Source organism: Rhipicephalus microplus, chromosome 1 (genome assembly GCF_043290135.1).
Source record: "Rhipicephalus microplus isolate Deutch F79 chromosome 1, USDA_Rmic, whole genome shotgun sequence".
Classification (NCBI taxonomy): domain Eukaryota; kingdom Metazoa; phylum Arthropoda; class Arachnida; order Ixodida; family Ixodidae; genus Rhipicephalus; species Rhipicephalus microplus.
In genome coordinates, this window is record NC_134700.1 from 167593079 (window position 1) to 167620332 (window position 27254).

Sequence of the window (27254 nt, forward strand, 5' to 3'; positions counted from 1 at the left end):
TATTTAAACGCAGTTCCGTGGTGGCGTTGTGACAGGGGTATTAAAGAGCTTACTTATTGGGGTGAGCAGCTTCAATAGCAAATTTAGAAATGCGGAAGAACCAACTGATGTCATTGTTCATGTATGTTCAAACACTACAGCAAACTCTGATGCGCAACAACTTTCTTTTTTTTTTTGCTTCACTCGGCCTTGCTGTTATTTCCCATAGCCATAAAGGAAAGAAGTAGGTGATGAATGCTGAAGTATGATCATTTTATAGAGCATCCCCACTGTGGTGACAAGACACACTGAAACTTCTCTGACCTATTAGGCTTAGATCACCAGTGGTGATGCACGATGGCATCCGTGACAATACATACACGGTTAGGTTAGGTTTATGGTTAGGTTTGGTTACCACAATGCCACTCACTATGGGAACCAGGGTATGCTAAGATATGCTCCTAGATAGAAAAATGTGTAAAAGTGAGACACATGTGAAGTTTTCTATGTTATGCCTTCATTTCAGCATCAGTAAGGACAGCCCACTAAAGTACTTCTCTCAGCCCACTGACACCTTGGCCACTTGCACACCACTGGTACGAGATGTGTTCCAAGAGGCATTCGCATCTCAAATGTGTGAAGTGAACGAAAGCAGCGTTGACAAGACCAGAGGGCAAGGTCAGCGCATGTGCCCTTCATGTAGGGGCTGGATGCACAAGGTTTGTATTGTGCCATTTGATATCTTACTCGGGTAATGTTTACGAATTTAGGATTAGTTTAAAGTTTGGTAAAAGTTTGGCAAATATTTGGTAAATATTTGCAAAAGGTGAATTTTGTGCAAGAATACACACTCGAAACGCATTGTAACGAAGTTGAAAGGGGAGCTGAAGTTATAGTGACATAACCGATACTTCGTTTCATGTTACATTCAATAATGCCCTTTGGTACAATATATATATATATATAATACTATGAAGCCACAAAAAGTTGCTACAAATGTTTGTAAGAAATGGTAAATTAAACAATTGTGAGAAGCCTTGGCACTGTACTGTGAAGGCACTCACAATACTGTACGTGCTTCACTGTTACTACAGGCGTAATTGTTGCTGTTATAATATTTGTAATGGCATATGCATGTTCTTTTATGCATGTCACAGGGCATGAGAGGATTGACAGAGCTGTGATGAGCCATCATCCCTCATTGCATGGATGTGTACTTGAGCTCTGGCTTTAACACAAGCGATTGGGTGAATAAGTAGGCAGCGTACTGCGGTGTTTTTGTAAAGTGCAGCTTCTACTGCATTTATTAAGACAAGTTCTCAAAGCACATGAACTCAGGAACAACCAAGTCACAGTGATATGAAAACATTGCATTGCTCGACAATTTGTACTCGATGTTTCTGGCTGCTAGTTGTGGGGTCTCGGCGAGGCGAACAAGCGCCTCGCCACGCCACGCTCTTGGAGTGAACGGACACAGTAGACGCGGTCGGTACAACGCACACAACATACATACATTTATTAACTAATTTAGACGACGATATCGTCCGCCGAATGATACACCAATTTCAACTAACACGCTACCATACAAACAACATAACGCAGTGACACACTAAACACACAATAACACGATAAACACACACTAACACACCCAACACACTAACACATACCAAAGGCGGCGTCGCCAACGCCTGACCTTCCACGCGGGACCCCGGCGCGAAGCCCGTGGTGCCGAGCACCGGGGACCCGTGCTACAGACAACCGTTCACGGTAGCCGCCACGCGCATAAGAGGCTCGCTCAACTCTCGCACACCACCAAGGCCTGCTTTCCGCCAGGGGCCACCGCCGGCGCTACCACTCTACCAACAGTGGTACTCAAAGCGAACACAACGCCATCTATCGCCCGGCGGTGGTCACCACCGAAATGAAGCCTTGGGGCGAGACACGTGCGCCACGCGGCGCAGACAACTTTACAGGGGGGGTGTCAGTACCCTCACATAGTAGACGGCACTTAAACATTATATAGCCATTATTAAATTGACCCTGAAACGGTTTTGGCTAGGCTTGTGCGAACATTCGAATGCTTGGAGTATTTGAATGAATAGTAGAGTATTTAAATTCACTTCGATTGGAATTTAAAGTATTAAATATTTCAAAGTATTTTCATTGAACAAATAGGTGTAAAGTAGGGGTCTGCATGTAGCCACCTGTAAAAGTGGTTTTACTGCAGTGTAGGAATGCTAAGCCGTGAAAGCACCAATTTGTTGCCAATGATTGCGGACGGGCGACAACATAAAGGAAGAACATAGAAAAAAGGAGGTAGAGAGTAAGCACGAGCTGTAGAATACAATGATGGACATCTTGGTCTAGGGATCGGGTCCTTTTTACGCCACATTCTTTCTGGTGCCGAAACCGGGCCCAGCACAGTGACGGGTCCGAGAGAATTGGTCTTACCTGCTATTACAGCAATTCATGCGCGATGGGCCTGTTTGCGAAATGCCTTGGCAGCATGCTGGTGGTTGTGCTTGTGTGTGAACAGGCTGCATGCTTGTACGTGACTACAGGGCATGTTGAATGACATGATAGCGGAATGGTAATATGTCAATGCACCAGTGAAGAGCGGTAGTGCGTACATTTGTACTCTGCGACAGGACTTTGAACAGGAAATAAAACGACCCTAAAATGTGCATTGTTTCAGGGAGTTTCTTTTTTTAAGAAGACAGCGACTTGGTGCGGCAGTCCTGAAGGTACAGGAACGACTCGAATCTACTCTGCTGTCATGATTGGGGAGGAAAAGGTAATACCACTAGCTCCACAGTCTGTGGCATCTCGAGTTCCTTAGGGCCAAGGGACATTGTAAATTGTTTATTGAACCTTCTAAGCCGGCTAACTGATTCACAATGATAGTAGCATGCAGATGGAACAGATTGCAGAAATGGAGCTCAACTCACCATGTATGTGTATACCAAGCAAGTAATATTTGTCCCTGCCAGACACCCATCTTTTAGTTGTTTACTGGTTAAGCCCCACATTCAGAGGTTCATTCTAGGAATGTGTAGGCATCTGCAAGGTTTCTCTCTTGGGGTGAATCGTCTAGCGCATAGATAGACCGGTCACTGCGTTGTCCCAAAGACAAAGTGGGTCAAGCAATTTATCTTGCACCCGAGTATCTATGCTTTCCTGCTGCGCCCATGCAGGAACATCTGTCACTTTCGTGCTGCTCCATAACTGCTTCCAGTGCAGCATCTGTTGTCTAGAAAAGCCGGATTCCGGAAGACATGACGCCAATTCTTCCCTGTTGGCAAAACACAAGAGGAACATGAAATATCAGCATTCCCACGACAATATTGCTGATTTAATGCAGTCTTTGCTATTGCTTATTCGAGATCAGCGAAATATTTGCTACAGAACACCATCAATTCGTATTTTCCATGGAATCACAGTAAATGTATACATGAGGGAAGTACCTACAGAAAAAAATGAAGGCATTTCAGCATTATTGAGAAAGTAGCTGAACATGAAAGCTTCATTCACTCTTGGGAAAAATGACAGGAGAGTGGAAAGGCCGGTGCACGGAAATTATTTTCTGCGCTTGTTTAAGGCATTCATGTTTGTCCTGCTGCCACCATCACTGGGTTCATCACTTCGGCCGACTGTTCGGTGACCAGAGGCAGTGAACAGTACGTGCCACTTTTCTCCTTTTCTACGCTTTTTATTTAATACAGAGCTTTAGCAGTCAATGTATAATACAGAAAAAATAACTTTCATTTTTTCAACTTGTTATTTTCTGAAGATGCAGAAGTAGTAAGCAGACATTTCCTGTCACAGGAGCTGTAGATATGTGTGGCTCAGAAAAAGAGAGAGATATTGGGACGTGCCGATGCATTGCTACTGTGCCTTCTGCAAATTCCTGTCTCCTCGGCAATCTTCATCCAAATATTGCTCTTGAGGAACGCACTCGCATAGAGGCGTCAGTTTTGTTGTGCAGCATGGGGTAATTTGTGATCACGTTGATCAGAATCAGTGCCGACTGCACGAAGACAAGGCATTGAACAGCGGCAGGGCACGTTTCAGTTGTTACGTAGTAAAGGTGTGCGGTAAGCTTTGCAATGGCATTAACTACGCTATTACTTACTCTTGTGAGCACATAGTTGAATACGCTTATCATGGTAAGGTTGTTGAGTCATACGGTTGTGTTTATTGGCGTCTATTATCAGGCTTCTGTTTTTTTCCAATGCTGAAACATCTAGTTTTTCTTCAACTATTCCCCAAAAAAAGGGAGACGTCTAGCGGCACATTGTAACATCAACTGCTTCATGAGTTGAGGGATGCAGTTAATCATTATGGGACCAAGAAGTGATCACTATATGCACCAACCAGTAGGCATAGGACAATTCACTGGGCTTTAAAGGAGCCCTGAAACACTTTCTTGAGTAACCATGGAATTCATTCACTAGAAAAGAGTATTACCTCACAAATGGAACGCCGCAAAAATTTTAAGAATCCGTCCAGTACGAGCGGAGTTAAAAGATTTGTCACATGCTGCAATCACATTCTTTCTTTTCTCGTCCTGACGAAAGCACTGGAAGCTGAGCAGGGAGGGATGGGAGGGGCAAACGAAAAATGTCACTCGTGCCTCGTGACCTTAAGCATTAAAAAAATTTTTTTTTTTCTTTGAATACGTGGCTTTTTCAGTGCGATTGCACGCATGGACAAGTGATGGCTTCTTGCGGCGACCTCTGTGATGCTTCTATCCCTTGAAACAGTTGGCTGTCATCATGAGCTCCATGGTGATTCCAAGCTTTTAGTTACTGTTGCATGCTGAGTAGGAGGAGCTCAAATTAAATTAAATTTTAGCTATGCTTTAAGACTAAATGTGCATTGCAAAAATGTGCTGTTTTGACACGGAGTTATTGCAGTAAACTTGAAACAGTAAATTAAAAACTGAATCAACAATAATCAATATTATTGGCAACCACATTATCTGCATTGTGATGGTTGCTGTTATAAAATTATATTTAGATTATTACTTTTTTGTAATATCTAGCATTATTAGTTGAGTTAAACCCCCTTTATAAGAGGCATGCCTCGGGCAGCAATTCTGGTCTTTTAGGTGAAGTGTCTCTTGTAAGCAAGGTACCTCATTTGCATTTTCCTGCTAACCCGTACTTAACTGTAGGCACACTGGTGTCCCTTATACCCATTTGTCTCTTACATCAGTGTCACTTATGAAGGGGTTCAACAGTACTATGTCTTTTAACAATGTTTGACAACTAGAACATAAGTTGTTTACTACACCATGTGTCTTGTTGGTAACCTTTTCCCCAGGACTGCTTCACAACTTCCCCTGCTTTATTTTTGAATCATTTATACTTAGTGAAATGGTGCGTTTCTAAGGCATATTCTTTGTTTTGTGCTTTGAAATTTATAGTTCTGTGCTGTTATTCTGGTATCATAGTCATGGACATGCAACAAATAAAAATTAGAAAACGCTCGAGATTCGCCTTCAAAAGTGGCCTCGTGTGCATTGCCTTCTGAACTGGTAGCCTGCTTCGGTAATCTGGGGCATATCCTGAATATTTTTTAAGAGGAGTCCACGAGTTTGTGTGCCACTCCCTAGCTATGTCGCTGTCAGTTCTCAGTGCATGCCTCAGCCATGCCGTTTGGAAACAAACGACTGTGTGTGTAACATTGGCCATTTCAAAGTATCATTGAATGCCTATTAAAAGGGCAGTTGTCAGGTGCCCACATTGGCATAACTATTTCTTTTGTCTATCAGCAAAGGGCCCACTACGCGTCCATAGGGCAACATGCAAACCTACACAGCTGTTCCTTTTGCTGATGCTTTTTCTTCTGATGACGATTAAATATGTCTGAGCGCCTTTTAGTCGGTGGGCTTTTAAAACATCCACTTATTGCCTCAATTCAAATTTTTTAATGCCTCGTGTGATTCTACGCTTTTGCCCCGTAACATATGATGTGCTAAGGAGACTCCTTCCACCACATGACATTCGTATAGAGTTTTTTTTTTTTTTTTCCAAAGCCGTTTCAACAAATATTATGGCCCTGTAGTAGAATATCTGCTTTGCTACACAGAGAGCCTGCATGCGATCATCACTGGGACTTAAAAATTTCAATTATTTATTTCATTTGCATGCTCCTCGATTTTTATGTCACTAACAAGATGATGATTTTTCACTCACGATCGACGACGCCGGAATTTCTGTGAAATGAGCTCTTCCATGCTAGCGTGTTAAAGGTCAAATGCAGTCTGATCAAGTTGTTACAAATGAACAATTAGGAATTTCAACATTGCTGCCATAATCAATTGACAGTTACTTTGTTTTACTTTCCTCTTTCCCACCTCCTTCGTTAACAGATTACTCCTGGCAGCTTTGTCACTGCGGCTCGTCATGACCTTTGCTGTCCCAGGGTTGGGTGCGTCATGCGTCTTTTTGAAAACAAGGCTAGAAAGATGATGGCACACATACAGTGGTTCATGTGAGTTTTTTTGGAAGTCTGCATGCAAAAAAATTTACACTTGAGTTTATGATGTAGATTTCAGTGTCCTAAGATCTTAGAAAGCAATGTTTTTCTAAAGCTAGCGTCCTTTAGATTGAATGGTCAATAAGTTGGCCAAACGGTGCCTTGCAAGGTGCCTACAGTTTTTCTTGGGACTGACTACCTGTGACTTGCAGCTGGTTATGCGAATCGGCAATCACTTTTTGAATGAAGAAACTGTGTGAAAAACGGAGAAAGAGCAAAGAAACGACAGACAATGGCGCTGTTGTCTGTCGTCCCTTTGCTTTTCGTCGTTTATTTTATTCTGCTTATTTGTTTAAGATCAAAGCACATCAACTCGTCTAATTAAGCGTTCTGATAAGAAGTCAATGTTTAAAACAAACATCAATAGATCAACATTTATGTAACTAAGGGTTAATCTTTATTTTTTTAAATTTAGGACCACAGGGATGTGTAATAATGTGTTTTAAATGTCATCACGATTAAACTTTTGTTTACCCACAATTTCAACACATTGAAGTTTGACTGCTGCTGGAGAGGAAGGATCTAGGTTGTACCTAACTTGAAGTTTCTGCTGGCACCAGCTACCATATAATTTATTTATGGTTTTTGTGAACACATTTTTAGTATAGTACACGACATGACAAAGAGCAACAAAGCTAAGCACTTTTTTTACAGCAACAAGCGAGGGCAACAGTGTATCTGAATTGAAAATTTTATTATACGCTATTCACCATAGTTTCATATTCCATGCTGTGTGTGCCTTGTGTTGGCATTTGATTTCATGTTTTTGTCATTGCCATGTTGCACATAGCAGCTGTACCCATACGATAAGATTGTGAGGTGAAGAAATTTGACGGAACTGGTAAAAGGGATGCTGAAGCCCTCTGAAAGCAATCCAGTGCAAGAAAACTTGCAATGAACAAGGAAATCGCAGAAACTGAAGAATTTTTTTTAGTTGACAGTTGATTTTTAAAATTTTGCCTGCTTTTTCTTGTGTGTAACAGAAGATGGGCTTTTTGGCTGCAAAAAATAGTTTTGTCTTAGAGACCTTTTCAATGGAAAGGAGGGTCTCCTCCTTTCTGGGCTGTTGCACGGGAGCACAAAAGCTGATGTCACAGCCTCTGCCGTGCATTTTTGATTTTTATTTTCGGAGGGGTCATTCATAGCAAAGGACCCCTCACTAGGTTTCACAAATTTGAGCTGATGAGCGCAATGCATACATGAGGCATTCACGATCACATCTGCCAAAATTTGCGACACGACACGCCTTGGAAGTAGGTCAAATTTCAAGATGAATGCTGCTTGCCCTTTCTTTCGTGGGGGTGTGCCAAGAGAATGGGGGGATGGTGTAGATCACAGTATCGCCCTATGTAGACGGTAATGCTGTGACGTTGATCCTCTGCATGGTTGACTGCGCTCTGACGTTGCCAACAGTAGCACATGACACGGCAAAAATGATTTCACGCAACAAAAATTGTCGTAGTTTGTAATTTCTGTAATTTGTTGCCTGAATAGTTGGATAAAACTTGATATGAATAATGAGACTAACAAAGGAAATGTGTATGTCTTTCCCATTTTCTTTTCCCTGAATTGCAATGAGATGTGGGGCTAATGTCTTTGCGTTTCGCATGCATTCGTGTCCCCATAGTTAGTGTATCAAGCAGACGCCACCCCTGGAAACAAAATTAATGGTCCTGGGTGTTCGAGTACTCATCATGCTCATATGTTCTATCGTGCCTAAGTCAGCATTTCCAAACATGCACCAAGACATCCATCTCACAGAAACAGGCAGGAGGCCACAAAATAACGCTGGTCAACAAAACAGTGCCATTCATGTGCTTGGGGGTTGGGCTAGTCCGGGGAAGTCCTGCCCACGGGACCTCTTGCTCAGATGTAAAGAGGGTAGGTAAAAGATTCTGCTCACCAAGGCTACGCAGGGCGAGTGGTAAAATTTCAAGCTCGCCTTGTCACATTACGGTTTCGCGCCAGTTCAAAATACTGGGTTTCTCTGCCCTTAACAAACTGATTGAAAAAAATTCTCGTGGAATGATGCTCTTCGTCGAACACATGACTACTGGTGTCTAATTAGAATTTGTTATGGGGCCTGGTGATGGGCCCTTTGACAGCAGCCCAAAGAGGACTATGGTGGCACCTAGGCAGCCGTCAGTAAAAAGGTTTATACAATCTCGGGAAAGCATTGTTGCAAGTCATTTAAAATTCTTTGTTAGGGCCTTTATAGTCCCTAATGTCCTTGAATATTTTTCATCGTTGTTGCTATGAACCTTGGGATGGCCAACATGCATCATCGGCATTTTTAAGTAACAATAGTGCCATTTTCGTTAAAAACTGAGGAACAGATCAGGGCTTTTTAAATGTCACCTAAGCTTTACATAAGTTTAAGTTTAGTGCAGTGTGTTTTAGAAAAATTCTTTTTACCTCTTTCTTGTTCAATGTACTGTGCCTGCTTTTTAAAGCTGAGGTAGCAAAATATAAATGTGAACGTTTGCATTTACCAATGAGTCATCATTATCACTGCTGTTATTTTTCACACAGGTGCTCTTGTGAAACAATTCTTGGTCAGATTGGTGATCCATCGGAAATCTACTTTGTGTGCGATTGTGAAGACATCCTTGTTACCAAGATTATTTCATTGTGCCATGTAAGTGATTCATTGATTGAGTGAAAAGATTCGCAGTTTTGGCACAAGGCCGAAGCAATGAATGCGATAGCTACACATCGAGCTGTTATATAAAGTAAAGCTAGGAGATTTAAGAGCCACGCGAAATGTAGTGAAAATGGTGGATTGTGCTTGAGTCAGAGTAATGCATAGTTGACTATGTGGTGTCTGCTAAGAATTGCAGTCCAAGTTCGGCATCGAAAAGCGTGACAAGCCACTGGTTTTCACCTCGAAGTACATTAACGTTGAAATCTCCAGTGACTATCACCGGCACATCCTGTAGACACACTGCACGGAAGTTCTGCAGCAAGAAGTTCATGGCGCCAGTCTGCAAGTCTGCAAGTTAGATGTACACTGTTGCCACGTCAAAGCCGTGCAATGTTTTAATGGCACAAGCGCCACCACATCTCCTCTGGGGCAGCGAGTTAAGTTTGTCCGTCTGAAGTGATAATGGCGGTGCGCATTGCGATGGGAACCGATTTCACAGGCATTACAGGTCCAGCAAGTTCCCGAATAGTCCTGGACTTTATGCCAGCAATTTTTGTTGTTGCTTTAGAATGAAAGTGTAGCCAAAGACATTTTGGAATGCCCCTTTCATCCAACTGTATGCGATTCAGTGAATTCAACCCTCCATTGATCTAACCAATGGACACATTGATGTTTAGGGAAAGCATGTATGGCTTTTCCAAGAAAAGTACATGCTTTGTTCAAGAATGCTTCTTTTAAGTTCATTGAGAGTAAGCTAGTGGGAAATAGCTCACTATCAATGTGATAAACAGTATGAGCGGCGTGGCCTAGTTGGTTAATGCTGTGCATTAGGGAGTAGAAGGTTCTGGATCGAATCTCTGGTGGGTGCCTTGGAATTTTTTATTGTGATTTGTTTTTGTGCCTTTTATAGAATATGCATACTTATACATACCTGGAACATGGCGGCGGATGGAAAAATCAGCCGAGAGTGTCAATATAATTGCTATTGTAATAATGTTAATGACATAAGCGTGCTGTAATGTAGAAATACAGGAGTAAAGGAATTGATTCAGGTATTAACATGTGTGTCATGTACTAAGGTTTTCCTGTATAAATACAGAAACACACCCCATCAGAAAGACTCAAATTGATTCAATTTGCTGCAATTGAATTTTAGCAGAAAATGCAAAATCTTTTGCACAACATTTGTCTATGGTATACCCTCTAAACGGGCTTCTTTTTTACAAACAATGCCACACATTATTAAAGTAATCTAAAAAACAAACTTGTTGCCTTCTAAATTTGCAACCATGCATACCCAGAATATTGAAATTCTGCAAAACTAATTTTTTTAGATCACCCAAAGTATTTATAACTTGCATGAAGACTTCATTGAGATAGTTAGCATTGTAAAAGTTTTGTTTACGAAGTTTTCATATATTGTGAAGTGTATGTGTACTATAGGTACTGTTTTATTTTACTTTAAACTTTCTTGAATGCTGCTAACAGATTTTTGATACCTTATTGTGAAGTGTTGATCATAAGTACAGTACACACATGTCCTTAAGACTAGGCAGGCATGTGTGAAAACAGGGACCATCTATTTCAGAATCCCTCAGCCGTCGCAGTCATCATAAATTACCCGATTACCTGTACAGCAGGGTACACCTGTTGCCTCCGTGCGAAATTATGGCCATTGTCACGCAAACTATCTACTGTATAGCCAAGCCGAGTTGACTTCTCTTCTTTTGAAGCTGTTTGTGCTGTGCTCTTTTGTGTACACCTTATCAAATTTTCATGCCAGGGGGCGCCATACTGAAATGCGCCGTCTAACGTGCAAGTTGAGAAATCGCCATCTTGGGCTGCGAGTGGTTGTACCGGCGTGTTATTCATTGGTGCGAGATCCCTGCTAAAGCCTATGTGTGCCGATTTCTCAGAAGTTACTTGGTAAATCATCAGTGACTTGCATGCAGTTGGTATCCAAGATACAGCACGAAAATGTTGTTCTCGTTGGTTTTCTTACCACCAGCCAAATGACGTGAACAGAGACGGAACAGTGGTGAAACACAAACTTTCGATTTACTGAGGCCACTCGCTCTTCCACAATGCAAGCACCGACGGGAAACGATGCAGTGCAAACATGCCACACTTGCCCTCATCGCATGGCCTACTGTGCTGTGAACACAAGAGCCCCGCCGCGGTGGTGTAGTGGCTAAGGTACTCGGCTGCTGACCCGCAGGTCGCGAGATGAAATCCCGGCTGCGGTGGCTGCATTTTCGATGCAGGTCTAAAATAATGTAGGCCCGTGTGCTCAGATTTGAGTGCACATTGAAGAACCCCAGGTGGTCAATATTTCCAGAGCCCTCCACTACGGCATCTCTCATAATCATGCGGTGGTTTTGGGACGTTAAACTGCACATATCAATCAACTAATGTGGACACATGGTTGCCCCTTAGGACATTTTTCTTCAGCTACTTGTTCGTGAACCCGACCCGACACAGCGATGGCCAGATAATTTTTTCCTTGAATATGCATAATTTTCTCCCTTGACAGTCACTTTTTATTGGAGAAAGGTGTTTATTACTCAGAGAGGGGAGGAAGTGTTGTGCCAATTGCACCATTCTGCTCCAATCTGACCTGCTGCGCCCGGCTGCACATAAACAACAATATTCATTATAATTGTTGATTGGAAGTGTAAACTGCCAGGTGTAGTCGATTATTATCATTGACCGAGAAACACTGAGCGTTGGCTACACAAAGGACATGGCTGCATCGATATCCAGTGTAGCTCAGTCAGGTAAGTTGTGATTCGGTTCGTTCATGGGGCTTGCAAGTGCTTGTCTCAACGCTGTTATCATTGTGGTTTCCTCAAAAAAGTGGTGGCACCAACAGGAGAAGTTGTCAATTAATATTTAGTAATACAGTGAAACCTTGATAATTTTTACCTGCTGGGAATGCCACTTGATTATGCACTAAATGGCAGTGCGCATTTACCGCCAAGTACAAATGTGACGGGTGCCATTGCCACTAATACAAACATGCAGTACCTGCAGCGTATGTTGCCTGAAGTACCCACCAGAAAATATTTTCTTTATTTTTACCATAGTGCGGAAAAAATACTCGGCTGGAATTCTTGTACGGTCGTCCAATGGCATGCAATCGTGACACCAATGAGCATTTCGAAACTATTACAGGTTGTGGGATACACAGCGACTGAGATAGCGACAGGACGGACAGCATTGGCTTTCCACGATACATATGTGCGTTTCTCTGCCAGTATCTCATCATCCTCATCATCATCAGCCTGACTACGTCCACTGCAGGACAAAGGCCTCTCCCATGTTTCACCAGTTGACTCGGTCCTGTGCCCGCTGCTGCCAATTTATACTGGCGAACTTCTTAATCTCATCTGCCCACCTAACCTTCTGTCTACCCCTAACCCCCTTGCCTTCTCTAGGAATCCAGTTAGTCACCCTTAATGACCAGCGGTTATCCTGTTTACGTGCTACATGCCCGGCCCACGTCCATTTCCTCTTCTTGATTTCAACTATGATATCCTTAACACCGGTTTGTTCGCTAATCCATTCTGCTCTGTTCTTGTCTCTTTAAAGTTACACCTACCATTTCCCTTTCCATTGCTTGCTGCATCGTCCTCAATTTAAGCTGAACCTTCTTTGTAAGTCTCCAGGTTTCTACTCCGTAGCTAAGTACCGGCAAGATGCAGCTGATATATACCTTCCTCTTGAGGGATAGTGGCAAACTACCTGTCATGATTTGAGAGTGCTTGCCAAATGGGCTCCACCCCTTTCTTATTCTTCTAGTTACTTCAGTCTCGTGGTTCGGCTCCATGGTTATTACCTGTCCTAAGCAGACATAGTCTTTTACAACTTCAAGTGCACTATTAGCTATCTCAAAACGCTGTTCTCTATCGAGGTTGTTGTACATTACTTTCGTCACAGTCGCATACTAAGTGACAACTGAGTATTATTGAAACGGGAAACGGTTGTGTGAATTCAATAATCTCCTGGTTAGTTGCGTGCACCACATCTCCTACGTGGTACTCATCGTCACTCATGTTGTACAGAGAGTGCGTACTTGCCATGTGAATTGCTCGTCCCCACTCCGCTCCAGACCGAGCACAGATGAGCAGAGTAAGTAGTTTGTTTAATTACCATGATGATAGCAAGCTTCCTGCAAATGAAGTGCACTGCGATTATCTAGTGGCATGAAAACACTTATAAGCATTGCTTATGCCTTTTTTTCTTCGAGTTATTTCTCAGTCAGCTGTGATGATTATTGATGAAAACGCACACATATTTGTGAGAGGCAAGTCTGGACAGGGTCAGCTCACGTTCCAAATATTTAATAAAACCCTTTAGATTGTTTTTGTCTGCCAGAAATAATTTCAATTAATGATGATGTTTTACCTTAGAAAGCTAAGGTGCTCCAAAACTAATTTGCATTGCTCAAAAACACACCTTTCGGTGCTCCAAACCTGCTCCAGCACTCCCCTTTTACCGTTCTAAAGCTGCTCCAAAACAGCACTTTTCCTGCTCCCTGAGCTGCTCCAAAACACAAAAGTCCACCTCTACGCCTGCAGATACACCCCTGCACCACATCCAAGCATACTAGACAAGCACTCGCAGCCCAAAGCACAATGGCAACACTGAGAGCGTACCTTCGACCCCTGTGCACGCTGGTACTCGTGTGAAAAAGTGTACATTTAAGAGGGCTCTCAATAGTTTATGCTTTTTTATTTTGAACTAATTTACAGCTTTGGGGGAACTCAAGTTTAGACATTTCCACAGAATTAGTTTTTCTTATCTTGATCTTCAGTCAGCCAGTTTGCTTAGTTGGGCCATCGCACCGCTTTTTTCGTGAGCTCACCAATCTGGTCCCAGTGAAAGGAGGGCATCTCCTTTTTTTCACTAGGTTCAGCTAGACACCTTGCTGTGGAATGAGTCAGAGCTAATTACACAGAACTATCATTTGCTGTATAGATAATTTTGATTGCGGAGTCACTGTAAAGTTGTGATGGTAAAAAAAACTATCAATAGTGCTATTGATAGTAAGTTCTATGGTAGTGTTAGTATAAAAATAAACCATGCTAACTAATTAAAACATAAGCTTGATCCCCCGAGTACATGGTGTATGGTGGAGCAGGAGTAGCATGCTGATGGCAAGTAGGGTAAGTTCACATGCTTGTGTGGCATCCCCAGAATGTTTAGCTGTCTCGCAAGTTGAACTGTACAGGCTTATTGGAGATGTTACATGTGGTGGAACAGCACAGCTTTAATTTCATACACGCTTTTTGTGATTTAAATATAAAAGAAATTCAAGAACTAAATTTCTTAATTGTAAGGCATAACTATTACTTTTGAACATGAGTTTATCGATTTTTATATTGTACAAAGTCGGCACAAAGGGATGGGATGTACAGGGGGGGCGGGTCAAAAGTTCTCAGGCCGTGCTCTGTTTGTGCTGTTTTGCTTTGGAATTTAGGATGCCAGCTAATGACTTTAGGCAACAGATTACAGTTGCTATCTGTGAGCAATTGTCTTGTGCTGCCACAAACGATATCGAGTAGTAATATTTAGAGTATATATTGTAGTCATGCCTTTTCTTTGCCTTCCTTTTTTTTTATTGAATAGGTCAAGCGGAAGTTCTTCTACAGAGACTGGTATGAAGAAGGCGGCAAGCCTGACCCAGCCAGACTGTCAGCCTCTTGCCCTGAGGATGGCTTCTCCTACTCAAAGATGCAAGTTTCGATTATTTTGTAATTAAGCACTTTCGAGAGTACAGCCAAAAGGAGCCCAGTTTATGCATTTGTTGCATCCCGGTTTTAGTGGTTGGTTACTGCTACTGATGTTAAATTTGTGGAAGACTGCGCCAACTTCACAAACGTTGGCATTGTTTATGCAAAAGCCTTAGACGCCTCGGCAAATGCGAAAATTGACCTTTGTCGGCGTCCATTGTTGGTGCCGTTAACATGAGTCATGTGAAGGATTATTATCATTCATGTCGTCACCGTGTGACATCATGACATCACAGATCGCCAGTATTTGCCCCGCCGTGGTGGTCTAGTGGCTAAGGTACTCGGCTGCTGACCCGCAGGTCGCGGGTTCGATTCCCGGCTGCGGCGGCTGCATTTCCGATGGAGGCGGAAATGTTGTAGGCCCGTGTACTCAGATTTGGGTGTACGTTAAAGAAGCCCAGGTGGTCAAAATTTCCGGAGCCCTCCACTACGGCGTCTCTCGTAATCAAATGGTGGTTTTGGGACGTTAAACCCCACAAGTCAATCAAATCAGATCGCCAGTATTTCTGATGTTATCATGATTTTACATGATGTGATCGCATGATATCATCGCTTGGAATAGCGTGGGGCTGATCATGGAGCTGATCATGGGCTGATCATGGTCTAAATGCTTGTGTTGTGTTCTGTGTAATAATGGCTGCTGATCATGGGCTGATCATGGTGCTGATCATGGTCTAAGTGCTTGTGTTGTGTTCTGTGTAATAATGGCTGCACTTCCTACCATGATGATTATGGAGGCAGTGAAAAAGAAAAACTATGTCAGGGGCAGAAAGCATTTGCGGAGTGGGCATCAACAGTGACAGCGATGAAAAAGAAGGCTTTCGCCTTCAAGTTAGGCGAATGAGGGACCCTGTGAGTTTTTCTTAACTGTGTATTGAATGCTATTAAACGAGAGAATTTTGTTGGTGGTGGACATAAAATGGGCTGCAGCTATTGTGCGTGAAGCGTTAGAAAAAAAAGATTACATTATGGTAATAAAACTAAGTGCTTGTTGTCTGTAGTCCCATAAAAAAATTTTCTGCAAACTTCTGTTTTTGTCCCTTGATGCATTCATTAAAAGTAGGGCTGTGCAAATATTTGACATTTCAAATAGTGTTTTGTATTTGACTGGACTCTCAGTAGAATTTTACTCTGCAAACTATCCAAGCTTCACGATGACAAATACAGTCAACGTTCGATTGGCAGTGGCCCCCTTCAGATTTTGAATAAGCTTCACTCCATTACACACTCACATTGCAACATGGTAGCCTTTCAGGCTCTGCTACTGTCGCAAATGAATTAACTTGAGAAAACCCTGGTTTTAACGTAGATAAAGTAGATGAGGCAGGAGGGGTGGAGAGCTCAAATAATGCTGTTTGGGACCAGAAATCTAGGTAGAGAGTCTGAAAAATTAGACGCCAAAGATATGTAGCATTTGAAATTTCAGATGTTTCAATATACTGACGCCTGTTAACTATCAAGTCAAAGGAAGCACATTCTTGCCCACTCATTTGTTGGCCTTCCACAGAAGTTGACAGAGGAGGGGGAGGCTGAGAAAATAGCATGATTGCCTTACACAGGTAAAGTGTGGTCGGCAATGCTTTGGTAGTCCCAAATCATGTACATAAATACAATTAGGCCTCTGCATTGCCTCATTCTTGATGAGACAACTATGAAACAACACCACCCTGCCACCGCTTCATCAACCTAGCCAAAAGAAACACTTTCATGTTGCTATCTCATAAGAATATGTTTAGGAATCCTCTCCAACTTTTTCTTGTGATTTCGCTTTGAATTATTTGAAAAGTATTCAAAAAATATTCAATTTGGTTCACACTCACACTTTAATGTACGTATTTGCTTTGCACTTAAAATTTTGCTATTTGTACTACTCTTGTAAAAGTAATTTAATTTCAATTACACACTTTTCAATTAGTCGAGGAGTGGGCCGTGGACAATTTTGTGATGCACTGAGGTAAGATATGTTACAATAGATACTTGTATATTCCACTGCGTATCTGAGTAGTGTTTCATTCATTTTAATGAATACAAGCGGCTCATGTAATACAAAAATATGTGATTAGCAGCAGGATAGGAGGATGATCAGACTCTGTGAGAAAGCAAGCCATTGTTTAGCTCGGCTCTAGTGTTTCTTGCTAGTGTATGTTACATCTGCAGAGTTATATTGTATAAATTTAGGTCTGAGAAATTGTATACATGTAACTCATGCCCTATTGTTTCCTCTGTGTTAGTGTGTGGCGTGCATGTCATACTTCACGCATAAAATTGGGTAAAGCGTTGGTTGCTAAACACAGCTGCAGGGATCATCTATGCATGAAAGAGAGCCATATTACATTTATGAAGAGATCTTATTGATTTAGTGCAAATAAGTGCAAAACAAAAGACAAACAGAGCTAGCAAAAAGATATATTTCACATTCTTGTCTTTTTTTGTAAACTGGCATACAGCAACAACATTCACAAGTGATTTGTGCATGTTACCTGCCTTCAGAGTTTAAAGCAGCACTGCACTTGTGGTGTAGAAAGGATGGATGGATGAAAAACTTTTATTGGGGTCCTGAAGGATTCCACCCCCGTTTTATAGGGGTAGGATCGCAGGCCGCTTCCACGTAGGGACGGGGATGCCCAGCCTCACCTCAGCTGCATCGTGGGCCTTCTGGATAGCCTTGAGTTGTAAAGGAATGAAAAAAATCACTTTGGTAGCAGCTTCATAAAAAAACTGTGTGGTTGGCTGCGGGCAAATGTTGGTTATCTTGCTATAGACATGTTGTTTTGAGCTTCTGTGATACATTAAGTAGACACGTGGCAAAGAGATGAATAACATGGCTCTTGATCACTACATAACAAACATGTACTAGTTCTGTGTTGCAGCCATTCCTGTATAAATATTCTTGTAGAAGTCCAAGTTGAATTATCAGTATAGTCGATGAGCTCATGCTGAAATTGTCTTGGTTTCAGTTATGCGACATGCTCATTACAAGACTGTACCAACTAGAACCAAGAGCGTGTATAGATAGAGATATACTGTTCGAGTCACTAAACTGGCTCGTAATCTTGAGCTAATATGATCATATAACATTCCTGCAAAGTACTGACTTTCATTTTGACATCACTAGAGGGTAATTTGGCATTGCAGTGATTTAGCCCACGTAGGAATTCGTTCGGGTGGTACATAGAGGGACAGTATTCTTCCACTAACAGTGTATTTCATAAAAAAGCAAATTAAGGCTTTGTTTTTTGTGGTATGTTTGTGTTTGATGCCACCTTCGACAAATTGCACCAGTGCACACCGGGGTGCCCAGGTGCTACTGAAACAAAACAGCGCACTCGTGCGATTTGATGAAGATGTCATAAGGTGCCATAAGAACTTCTTTCTATAACAGACATTCCATCTACATTTGTGTAGATTTCAAAAAAAAATTAATGTGGCCCACAAAAATGCAGAGAAAGGTTTCCCATCCTCACTTCATCTAAAAACACTTGGTTTGACTGAATTGAAATGTTTACATGCATCTGTCATAAGCAGTTAACTAAACATGCTGTTGCATGCGCATATCATTGTTGCTGTGTCATAATTTCGCATCTCTGATTTGCCTGTCTGCTTTTAGGTTGCCGATTGGCCCTCTAATTTAGCCGTGTATAGGGGGCTCTGAACACATCTCCCCAAAAAATCACCACATTCAAAGGTGGTGTGAAGCTTTAGAGCGCTTGTTTACTTTGGTTGTATATTTGTTTGTGTCTTGATTTCTCAAGGTACCTCCCAGCACAGGGCCGCTTTGAAGACGTGCCGGAGCTGACAAGGTCAGAAGACAGCCCATGGGAGTATAAGTGCTACAGCTGCCTCAGAAAACGGAGGGAAAAGAAGGTGCGTGATGCATGCTGGTGCCTTAGTCTACGCAGAAGTCAATCGCATACCTCTTTTATAGCTGTTTCCGGCGATCATGAGTACTTCATCCAGCTTTTGTGGTCTATGAAATTCGTTTGTTCCCATTTTTTTGTTGTTTTTTTTTTCAATGCATATTTAGGGGTCTTGGCAGCTTGTAATTTTCATTGTAGCGATCACTATGTTCCCTTGACTTAGAGCTGAAAAATAGCGCTTTATTTTCTACTCATTTGAGAATTCATCATTGACGTGTTGTGTCGAATGTTCTGACATTGCTAGTGACAACGAAGTTGTCATCATTCGTGATGTCTTCATGTCATTGTCATCACTGTTGTCATGCTATCTCTACAACCATCACCACTTTTCCTCAGAGACTTTTTTTTTAAGGCTTGGCATCTTTAGAAAGTAGCCGAAGCTCAGATGAACAAGAAAGATAAGGGTTGCACAGCAGATTGTGCTTACTGTAAAACAGACATTTGAGCTAGGAAAGACGTGATGGTAGCAGCTAATTTTTTTCCCAAGTTCATTCCCGGCTGATTCTTGGAGGAAATAGTCTCTGTCAGTATAACGCACTGTTCGGAATATGCATTGAAATGCCACCACTCATGCTACAAGAAATAGTGAAAATTAAAAACATTACGGTACCTATTGTGCCTGCATTTGACGAATTCCTTAAGTGTTAATACATTCTTTCTGCTCCCTTTCCTAGGCCAATAGCTGTCGTTACGGTGAAGTGCTGTCAGGAGAGAAGAATGGCAGGGTTTTCTACAGTTCAGTGAAGTGGCAAAAAGAAAACTACTGCGTGGGCGATTGCATCTTTTTGAACCCAGGTGCACTCGACCATCATCCCAGCAAGAAGCAGGTGGGGCATGGTCTTCAAAAATTTTTCTACAAGGATTAGCAGAAACAGAAATATACGAGCAAGTTACAAATATTGACTTTCAGTTGTCCTGAAATTTCAGGCAACCCTTTTACTACCATTGACGAGTATAGTCATCATGAGATTTTGTAACGACATACTGTACTCGTTCTCAACGAAAATTGGTCCTTCATAGAATCGGTGGTAGTTGTACTTGTCGTAGGGGTGTCTATTGATGCTAGGTGGCCACACTTGTTTGTGTTGGGCCATATGTATCTCGGCTTTCATTTTATTATTCCGAAATTTCATTTGGTTGCCATGCAGTGAAGCCACCTTCAAGTTATTCCTTTTTTTTTATGTGATAAGTTACGTAAAGGAACACCATTGAGTTGAAAAAAATGATATTGTTTTATTAAAAAAAAAAAGACGTCTAAAAGTTGAGCAAAAATATTTTTTAATAATTTTGGTGCATTCTTGTTCTGTTATACTAGCAAAAAGGTTAACAATGAAGCAAAAAATTTGTCTGCTGTGTTTTCAATGCATTATGAAGTTTTGTAACTGAAACTGTTTCTGATAAGCCTCTTGAAATTTCTCACGGTGTCTTTAAACTTGGGCTTGGGCTTGTTATTTATTAATTAGCATGACATAGCATAGCTGATTGAATGTAGTGCCACAGGTTTCTGAAGAAACATATGCGAAAAAAGTTAGAATTACTAAATCCATACTTTTGCAAAGGCTGCCCGTGTGCCAAGACCAGACTCATGTAGAGGCCATACACTCAACTTGGCAGAGCAGAAAACTTGGGGGGAAAAAAGAGAAAAAAGGTACATTTTATTGTAACAAGCACGAAGGTTGAAAAAAAAAAATCTACAACCAGCAAACTTTTAAGTAATTGGCAAGCACTGTCATAGACGACACGGATACATTGATGAACTAATGAATGAAAAAAATTTTCCCATTTTACTTTTTTTTCTGTCTGTCTTATTATTTGGCATTTTCTTCTTATTTTCAACTTCTGTTTTTACTGCTCACTCCCCGAGAAGCAGGCAGGTGTTGTGCCCCCCCCCCCCCCTCCTTTCTGTAAGTTGTCAGCCTGCTCCCTGCCTGCTTCCTTCGGTCCTTTGTCCATGCGTTTGTCTAATGTGGTTGTATCAGAATATAATAATTATAAATATGGTATTTAATTATAGCAACTATGATAGCAAGTGTTGGCACATGGGGGCTAGGTTGAGTTATCTGTGGCTGCCTTCAGTTGGGCACAGTGCAACCTTGTTGAGGCAACCTTTGTAAGAAGTGCAAAATGGAATTATTTATTTGAAATTCGTATCATCCAAATTAGTTTCAAAATGTGCAGAAATAGGCGTAACTACTAAGCAGCTAGTTCTACAGCAAAGCTTCACGCAGTATCGAGCGTGTGATCAGTCTGTGTTGCTCACTAATATCCAGTGTTACCCAATTCTAATCCTCGTTATTTACGTTACTCGAATAGACAGTGCAGTTGTTGTTTTCTCGGCTCTCTCCCGCTCTAGATTTTTTTTTTGCTGCTGCTGCAGAATTTGCGAAGCTGCAGTTGTGTAACACATTTGTGGGTTGCTGGATATAAGATACAAGGTCGCTAAATATAAAGGCATCGGTTTCATTGTATGTGTTTCAACATTGATCAGAACGTGGCCTTCGTGGCTAAAAAGTACACTCTTAAAAGGACACTAAAGGTATCTATTATCTTGATGTTGATTGTTGAAATAGCGGTCCATAAACCTGGTAGTTTTACTTTTGTTCCAAGGAAGAGGTTATTTTGAAATAAAATTACATTTTAGTGGTCCGCATCGGCTTAGCTCACTTCAAATTACCTGCCTCGAGAAGTGAACCATCTAATGTCACCGTCATGCACAACATTGCCCGGCTTTACTGCACAGCCGCCGATGCTAGTAGCAGCATAAAGAAAGCAGTGGAGCCACAGCAGCACCAACAGCCCTTGATCGATTTCCTGCTATTAGCACCGAGTTTACAGACGTATTTTGGTTCAGCTGGGCCCCGTTAGATGGCATGACTTGTCCAATTTAACCTTGTGAAAATTGAATTTTTGAACTACTCGCAACATTCCCCACAGTAATGTCGTGCGTTTCTTTTTTCCGTGAATCAAACAGAAACGAATAAGCCAAATTTTGTTGCGTATCTTGATGCACGGAAGGTTCTTTATTTAGTGCAGTTAGATTGATTACTAGTCATGAGTCATAGGCGGTTCGTCTAATGTCATTGGTATTATTTCGAGATTGTCCTACTGCGGCGCATGTACTATTGTGCATTTATCTTAATTTCTCGGTACGTAGGGCACTGCTGTTCATAATATTGTAACGAACAAATACAGTGCCGGAAGCTGAAACAGCTATTTATTAACGGCGAACTTGTGCCCGTCAACTAAATACACAAAGGTTGTGAGCTCACTGGTCAAAAACCTCGTCAACTTTTCTTGCGTCTCGCCTTGAGCTGCCCCTCGAAAAACCGCCAGCGTTCCTTGTCCAGCGCGTGATGTGGTGACCCGTGCAGCCAGCGTTGCATGGCGCGTTTATAGCTTGGCGCGTCTGGCTTGTCCGTTGGTGTGGCAGAATTCAAAGCAGCAGGAAGCGGCGCAGGACTTCGGCAGGTGCCTAACAACATGCGGCATTAGTCCCCCTCCTGAAACGCATCGTCCCGATGCATACGCTGACGTCGAACAGTTTTGTAAAGGAGTATTTATCTGATGTTTGAGCACATTTATCATTTGTCTCGTTCAGTGCCTTTCGTAGTATGGTTTCATTCGTACTACATGTACGACTTCTGGGCGATTCCTGCGTCGGGTTGAGCACACTTGCTCTTCAGGAATTACTTCGTAGTTTAGCGTGCCTAACTGGTGAAGTACTTTATAAGGGCCGAAATAGCGCCGCATCAGTTTTTCCGATAGGCCAGGTGCGCGTATAGGCGTCCACACCCACACTTTGTCTCCGGGGTCGTACTGTACGTCTCTCCGCTTCAGATTATAGCGACTTGCATCGGAGCCTTGTTGCAAAATGATACGATGTCTCGCCAATTGCCGTGCCTCTTCTGCCCTTTCTATGTAGTCGCTGATGTGTGGGTCACTCTCATTCGAATCGTTGACAGGTAACATACCGTCTATGGTCGTTGTGACCGTCCGACCATAAACAAGTTGAAATGGCGTGAAGTGTGTCGTTTATTGTACTGCGGTATTATACGCAAATGTTGCATAAGGCAAAATACTGTCCCATGTCTGGTGCTCAACGTCCACATACATCGAGATCATGTCGGCGAGAGTTCTATTGAGCCTTTCGGTTAGTCCGTTTGTTTGCGGATGGTATGCTGTAGTCCTTCTATGATCGGTGTGGGTGAGCTTCATAACAGACTGCATCAAACGGGCAGTAAATGCTGTTCCTTTGTCTGTAATGACAACCTGTGGTGCACCATGTCGTAGTACAATCTGAGTGACGAAAAACTGGGCTACTTCGTTCGCCGTTCCTTTCGCGAGAGGTGATGTCTCAGCATATCGAGTCATGTAGTCTGTTGCTACAACAATCCAGCGCTTTCCCGATGAAGAGAGAGGAAATGGACCAAGCAAATTCATTCCCACTTGCTGAAATGGCCCTTTTGGTGGCTCTATTGGTTGCAACAGACCTGCTGGTTTCGATGGTGGTATTTTACGTCTCTGGCAATCGCGGCATGACTTACCATAATGGTGCACCAAATCCCTTAATTTCGGCCAATAATACTTCCGGCAAATTCTGGCCTGTGGCTACTACCCATATGGCCAGCCGATGGGTCGTCATGACACGCTTCTAAGATTTCTGCTCGCAGTGATGATGGTACAAGAAGCAGAAACGTCTCACCGGTGTTTACGAAGTTGCGCTTGTATAGGATGTCGTTCCGGAGGACATAGGATGTCAAACCGCGGACGAAAACTCGTGGTACCTCAATTTCGTGACCCTCCAAGTATTGCATAAGCGGGCGTAGTTCCGGGTCCTCTCGCTGAAGACGAGCCATCTCCGACACATTCAGAACTCCAAGAAATGGGATGTCTTGTTCTTGGTCAGATGATGGAGACTCAACAGGTGCGCGAGACAGGCAATCCGCGTCATTGTGCTTGAGACCAGACTTGTAGACCACAGTGATGTCGTGTTCCTGCAGACGCAGGCTCCATCTAGCAAGTCTTCCTGAAGGGTCCTTGATGTTTGCCAGCCAACACAATGAATGATGATCACTGATTGCTCGAAACGGTCTGCCGTAGAGGTATGGGCGAAACTTGCTGATGGCCCATATAACTGCGAGACACTCTTTCTCTGTCGCTGAGTAATTAGACTCAGCATTTGATAGAGTGCGGCTCGCGTAAGCAATGACCTTTTCTTCTCCATTCTGCCACTGAACGAGGATGGCACCGAGGCCAACGTTACTCGCGTCGGTATGTATGTCTGTATCAGCCTCTTCGTCAAAATGGGCAAGTATTGGAGGAGACTGCAAACGGTGTCGCAACTCTGAGAAAGCCGCTTCTTGTTCCTCCCGCCAAGAGAATGGTACACTTTCTTTCGTTAGCCGTGTCAAAGGCTCAGCGACCTTAGCAAAGTTTTCAGCAAAGCGTCTGTAGTAAGCACATAGTCCCAGGAATCGTCTGACGGCCTTTTTGTCTTGCGGTTTCGGAAAATTTTCAACTGCTGCAATCTTTTCCGGGTCTGGGCGGACGCCTTCCGCACTAACTATGTGCCCGAGGAACCGAAGCTGACGAAATCCAAAGTGACACTTTTGCGGTTTGATGGTCAGTGCTGCCACCCGAATGGCATCTAGTACCATTCTCAGTCGGTGGATGTGCTGCTCGAAGGTAGAAGAAAAAACCACTACATCGTCGAGGTAGACGAGACACGATTGCCACTTGAGTCCGGAGAGCACAGTGTCCATCATCCTCTGGAAGGTAGCGGGAGCAGAGCACAAACCGAAAGGGAGCACTTTGAACTCGTATAGTCCGTCTGGGGTCACAAACGCCGTCTTTTCGCGATCTCGTTCGTCCACCTCGATCTGCCAATATCCACTTTTTAAGTGCAATGATGAAAAGAAGTGAGCATTGCGTAACTTATCCAAGGCATCATCGATCCGTGGAAGTGGGTAAACATCACGCTTTGGGACTTGGTTCAGCTTTCTGTAGTCAACGCAAAACCGCAGAGTGTTGTCCTTCTTTTTGACTAGCACTACCGGTGATGCCCTCGGACTGTTGGATGGCTGGATTACATCATCGTTGAGCATTTCCTGCACTTGGTTCTTGATGGCTTCCCTTTTTTTTGGCGCTACTCGGTATGGGCGCTGATGCACAGGTCTCACGTGTTCTTTGACCACGATACGGTGCTTTGCGATGGGAGTACGTCCGACTTTCGACGAGGTGGAGAAGCACTCGGCGAACTCTCTGATGAGGTCAGCAATCTGTTGCTTCTGAGATGACGAGGGCTCTCTGTCAATGTCTACTGACTGGAGTACGTTATCCACTGTCTCTGAAGCTTTATCAAGAGTGCAAACATCTGAGACTTGCACGTACTCATGCAGCGATGCTACGGATGTTTCCTTCGCAACATGCTGGAGCTCATTTCGAAAGTTAGTTAATAGGACATACGCACATCCATCACGAAGGCTCACCAAGCCTCTTGCCACGCATAGTCCTTTTTCTAGTAGCAGTTCGATGTTTCCGTCAGCTAATCCGTCACAGTCACGAAGAACTTCACTCCTCACAAGAACGGTCACACTGGAACGTGGCGGCACGGTTACATCATCGTCCACAATGCGGAGAGGTAGAACGATCGGTTTCTCCGCATGACGGAAGGCGATGGCGTTCTCCGTAGAAAACGAAACCTGGGACTCTTGCAAGTCAATGACTGCATTGTTTGTTTGCAAAAAGTCCATGCCTATAATCAGCACTCAAGAAGCACAATAAAGCTGCCGACATACACAAATCCTCTTATTCCTATCCTTGGGGTGCATAACCCCATGGGACTAACTAAGTGCCCTCCAGCGGTACGTATCTGAGGTCCGGTCCACTCAGTCATCACCTTCTTATGCTTCTTTGCGAGAGCATTACTGACAACGGAATTGTCTGCACCAGTGTCTATTAGTGCAACGGCCTCGACGTCGTCGATCGTGACTAATATCTCGGAGGTAACGTCGCTACTACTGCACTTGACCGTCGTTGCGTAACTGCCACCGTCCTGTCGGGCTAACAATGGAGGGTCTTCAGTTGTCAGTATATCAGCGGCCTCACCTCCAGAGGTCGCTGGCTCTAGTTTCCCCGCCGCGGGCTAGGTGAACGTGATCTTCGGGGATTCGATGACGGACGAGGACTCGGCGATCGATAGCGCATCGGTGCTGTCGAACGGGACTCCCGTTGTTGCGTGTCTTGAGGTGAATAGCGTGAAGACAAGTATTCTTCGATTACGTAGGGCCGTTCACCGTTCCGTGGGCATGGTGCATTGACTGGAAAACCACGCAGTCCCGCTCGACGATACTGGCACGCCCAGTAAAGGTGACCTGCTTCTCCGCAGTAGTAGCAAAGGGGCCGCCGGTCTACAGTGCGCCATACATCGCTCTTACGTGGTTTTGCTTCCGGGATTGGTAGCGGCGTACTCGGAGAAAACGTTGGAGGCATCACAGCAGTCGGAGCCGTCCGATTCACGCGTCCGAGGTCCTGTCGTACAGCTTGCGCTTACGACAACTGAGGGGGAGGCTCCGGTTGTGCGCGCTGTAGTACCTGAGATTGTGGTTGTAGAACCGCTTTCCGCACTTCTTCGCGCACGTCGGCAAGTGAAGACATCGCTGGATGAGCTTGAGTCATGGGTACTTTCTGCAGTTCTTCCCTTACGACAGCCCTCACCATTTCTCGCAAGAGATCAATGTTACTCGTGAGGGTTGTCGACGCCGCACTAACAGATGAGACGCTTACGTCCCTGTTGTATTGGCGCGCGCGCTGCTGCAGGGTCTTTTTTATCATGGTCGCCTCTGATCTGAACTCGGCAAGAGAGCGTGGTGGATTACGCACCAGGCCTGCAAAAAGCTCCTCCTTCACTCCACGCATCAGGTGCCGCAACTTCTTTTCCTCAGCCATGTTCTGGTCGGCCCGGCGGAACAGTCGAGACATGTCTTCAATGTACATGGCGACGCTCTCGTTGTTCCGTTGGTTTCGCGTCTGAAGAGCGGCCTCTGCCTTTTCTTTGCGGTCCATGTTTGGGTACGTAGCAAGAAACTCTCTTCGAAAGTCGTCCCACAATAATAAGGACGCTTCGTGGTTTTCGAACCACGTACGTGCAGAATCTTGCAATGCCACGTAGACGTAGCGAAGTTTCCGGTCTTCATTCCAACCGTTCAGTCTGGCAACGCGTTCGAAACCGTCGAGCCAGTCCTCGGAATCCTCGAAAATATCACCGTGAAATACCTCTGGTATGCGGGGCGGGTCCATGACGATATGCGATGGAAATGAAGTCGCTTGGGTGGCCATTGCAGGGGCTACGGAACTTACGTCCTCCGCTGGTCTCGA

The 27254-nt window shown here is 43.5% G+C and overlaps 1 protein-coding gene across 5 annotated transcripts in view; it reads left to right on the forward strand.

The window, feature by feature from the left end:
- LOC119178578 (DNA (cytosine-5)-methyltransferase PliMCI) overlaps positions 1-27254 on the forward strand; it is a 167971-nt gene that overhangs the window by 69008 nt on the left and 71709 nt on the right. For all 5 annotated transcript variants that reach the window (XR_012893947.1, XR_012893948.1, XM_075887629.1 and 2 more), the window contains exons 13-19: positions 506-698; positions 2675-2773; positions 6356-6477; positions 9055-9160; positions 14798-14904; positions 18714-18825; positions 19553-19705. Coding sequence is in view for 3 of the 5 variants with exons in the window: in XM_075887629.1 (XP_075743744.1) it covers positions 506-698; positions 2675-2773; positions 6356-6477; positions 9055-9160; positions 14798-14904; positions 18714-18825; positions 19553-19705 (892 nt within the window). In the remaining 2 variants the exon portion in view is untranslated. The remainder of the gene's footprint in view (positions 1-505; positions 699-2674; positions 2774-6355; positions 6478-9054; positions 9161-14797; positions 14905-18713; positions 18826-19552; positions 19706-27254) is intronic.